At 57.3% G+C, this 2,989-nt stretch overlaps 1 protein-coding gene across 1 annotated transcript in view; it reads left to right on the forward strand.

Annotated features, from left to right (window-relative positions):
- The window catches only part of mot15 (uncharacterized protein), a gene marked incomplete at both ends in the record, with an annotated part of 12,828 nt that extends 10,188 nt beyond the window's left edge, over positions 1–2,640 (forward strand). Inside the window, 4 exons of the mRNA XM_002947655.1 lie at positions 91–133; positions 1,215–1,254; positions 2,267–2,315; positions 2,456–2,640. Of these exons, the coding sequence (XP_002947701.1) occupies positions 91–133; positions 1,215–1,254; positions 2,267–2,315; positions 2,456–2,640 (317 nt within the window). The remainder of the gene's footprint in view (positions 1–90; positions 134–1,214; positions 1,255–2,266; positions 2,316–2,455) is intronic.
- Positions 2,641–2,989: the final 349 nt, after the last annotated feature.

A 2,989-nucleotide genomic window follows, 5' to 3' on the forward strand; every position in this document is an offset into this window, starting at 1 on the left:
TCTCCCTCTCCTTTCCCCTTCCCCTATTCCCCATCACCCCTCCCCCTCTTTCCCGCTTGCTTTGCTGCGTGGTCCTTCGGTGCTCATCAGGATGGAGTGGACGGACTTTGTCAACCACTTCAACACCCTTGAGGTCAGGGTGACCGGGATGACATGGCATGGCATGACACGACATGCAGAGGGAAGGGGCCCCAAGGGAAAGTGAAACCGCTTGGCTCAGGCATGGCCCAAAGATGCAAGGGATGAGTTGCAGAGCTAGAGGGGGAACTTAAGGGGGGTGTTCGTAGGAATTGTGGATGGGCTGGGTCGCCGAGCTACTTTCTTGCCCACTTGTATCATAGAAACGTCCCTTCTCACGGAAGTTTTCCTTGCTCCCGCTCACGAGTCACTTGGAGGGCACGAAGCCTTCATTGCTTGTTCCACGTTGTTCGCTGTGCCCATAAACGACCGTGCGCTAGCTCATGCTCCCTCTCATCCTCCCCAACTCCGTTCCGCCGTTCCCCGAATTGACCCTCGGCGGCGTCCGGCCGGCTGTGTGCGGGCACTGCTTCTGGGCCTGGCATTACTCCGCCTCGTCTGCATCCGCACCATGAATTCCGCGGCTACCGGATCGTGATGTTCATCGCTTTGTTGCTCACTAGTTCTGCTGCCGGTAAGTTGGCGATAAGGGGAAGGGTGAGCACATGGATTAGCTCTTGATCATCGATTAGTCAGCTGCCCATTGCCGGCGGGTGCAGCAGCGGAAGACCGGCGAGCAAGGCATCTGGGCTGCTACACGGACATTGCGGCAAGTGCACCATATCCGCATACCCGCTGGGTTCACGCGCGACAAAGATTGCCGCACCGGAATATCCATCCCGTAGGGGCAAATCCTCTTTGAGCTCCGTTACCAGTTCATCTCGCATGTCGCCATGGAACCGCGGAGGGCTGGCTGCAGTACGACATGATTTCCCCTCGGACGGGAAGCAACCAGGCATTAAGATGGCTAAATACAAGCACTGGATGGGGTTGTCGTTTGGGAAAGCAGCTGGAGCCAGCTGGTTGCCGCATGCCAATATGTTCATCCCTGTTGATATACACACGCACACGCACATGACAGATAGCCATGACGCGCAAACATGCCAAACCCGGCCCTGGCCCCATTCTCATCCCCAACTGCCTGGTTACGGCTCTTACCTTCCCACTTCACGCCCGGTCCTGGCCCGGCTGCTCAGGAGCACCGGCTTCGACCACGTGGTCATTGACATCCACGAGGTGCGCTGTACTGCACCAACTTGCTATTGCCCGCACAGTGCAGCTTGGATGAGTTCCGCCTTCGGTTTGATTACTACACCGTTGTGCATATGCAAATGATAAAGGAAAGCGCATGGGCTTTAGAATCAGTGTCCGCTCCAGGATGGGTAATGTTGCTATCAAATGCACCTCTTCCTTTCTTTTACATGCTATGTATTCTTCCGTGTAAGATCTATGGCCTATATTAAGAGCGATGACCTATATAAGGCACCCTAACGTGACTTGCGCGCCGCAGCAGGGTCTCCGAGAACAGCACGGCATTCCCTGCCCACATTAGGGGTGTCTTCGTCGCCAAGTCACACTTCCCTCATTCACCCTGCAGTTTTCAACGCCCTACCTCCCCTATCCTGGGCAATTGGCCATCATGTTGTTATGCATGTGTGTGTGTGTGTGTGTGTTACATAGTTGGGGGTGCGTGACCCCATACCTGTAAAACCATGTTGTTACGCAGTTTTGTCTGTTGCCTGTGATGCGACATACCGCCCCCTGCAGGAAACTGAATTATAACCCAAAGCCAAAACCCTCGCTTTCATAAACCCTCTTTGCAGGAGCACCCATGCTGCGGGCCCTGCTGGGGCTGCATTGAGGGCTGTTTCAGGTCTGGGGGAAGTTGTGGGCGGGCGCGGATATGGCTATGATGGGTATCATGCGGTTGGATGGCGTGTGGGCGACAGCCTTGGGCAGGGGGGGACTGGAATGGAGCGCGGTGGATGGATTCCGCGCTAAGGGAAGGAACTCGCTGCTGGGATGGGGCTGTCGAGTGGGTCTGGAGGAGGAGGACCCGCTGCCATTGAGGTCGGAGCCTCCCTGAAGCCAAGGACTGTGGTGCAAGGGCGCACGGACTTCGATCAGTGGCGGAGGTTGGCCAGGCCCCGGCTTTCTGGCCACATTCGCCATTTTCCTCCTAACCTCCTACCCTCCTACCTCCTGCTACCGTCGCCTGTCACGTTGTACCGCGCCGCAATCGCGACAGGTATTGGTGCTGCTGCCTGGGCTGCAAGGCGCTGTGCTGCGGCCGCAAGGTGCGCCGCTTTAAGCGGCCGCCCAATGGCTGCTGTGGCTGCATACAGTAAGGGTCCGTACCGCTGCACCGCCGTCCTCTCGAGCGATGTCAACATTTTGCTACATTTTGGTTCTTGGCTGCGTCTTCTAACACCCGCAGATCCCGTCGTGTGTTTGCGTGAACTGGTTGGGGACCCTGGCCCAGGTCTCTGGACCCTGACCCTGGCCAGTCATCCAGGTCCTGACGGACCCTGGCCTGCCTGGAACACTGCAAGTATGGGCTCCGCACCGCGTTGTGCTCCCCAATGGACAGTGTGCCTGACGCCCCTGGAGCTCGCACCGTGACTCAAACTGAGTACGGAAGGTCGATTTCGCTCCGTCACGGCCAGCGGTTGTGGTATAACTTCCTATGACTTAGGCCAGCCATGCTCAGCTCTGTTCAGCACTTTTGCGCAACAGGGCCACTTGCGCTCGGACGCGGTCAAGACTGCCAACGGCCGCACGCGGCCTTGGGGCTGGCATGTAAGGTTTGGCTAGCGTTTAGGTGGCGCACGTGATGAAATTGAAGGGGTTTCGTGGCCCGGAAGCATATTGACCGTTAGGTGTGCGTGCGTACTTGCGGTCTTTGCGTGCGATAATGGGGCTGTTTTTTAACGTGTTGTTGGCTATTGCACGCGCCAGGCGCTGCATGAAG

Source organism: Volvox carteri (genome assembly GCF_000143455.1).
Source record: "Volvox carteri f. nagariensis unplaced genomic scaffold VOLCAscaffold_7, whole genome shotgun sequence".
Taxonomy (NCBI): Eukaryota; Viridiplantae; Chlorophyta; class Chlorophyceae; order Chlamydomonadales; family Volvocaceae; genus Volvox; species Volvox carteri.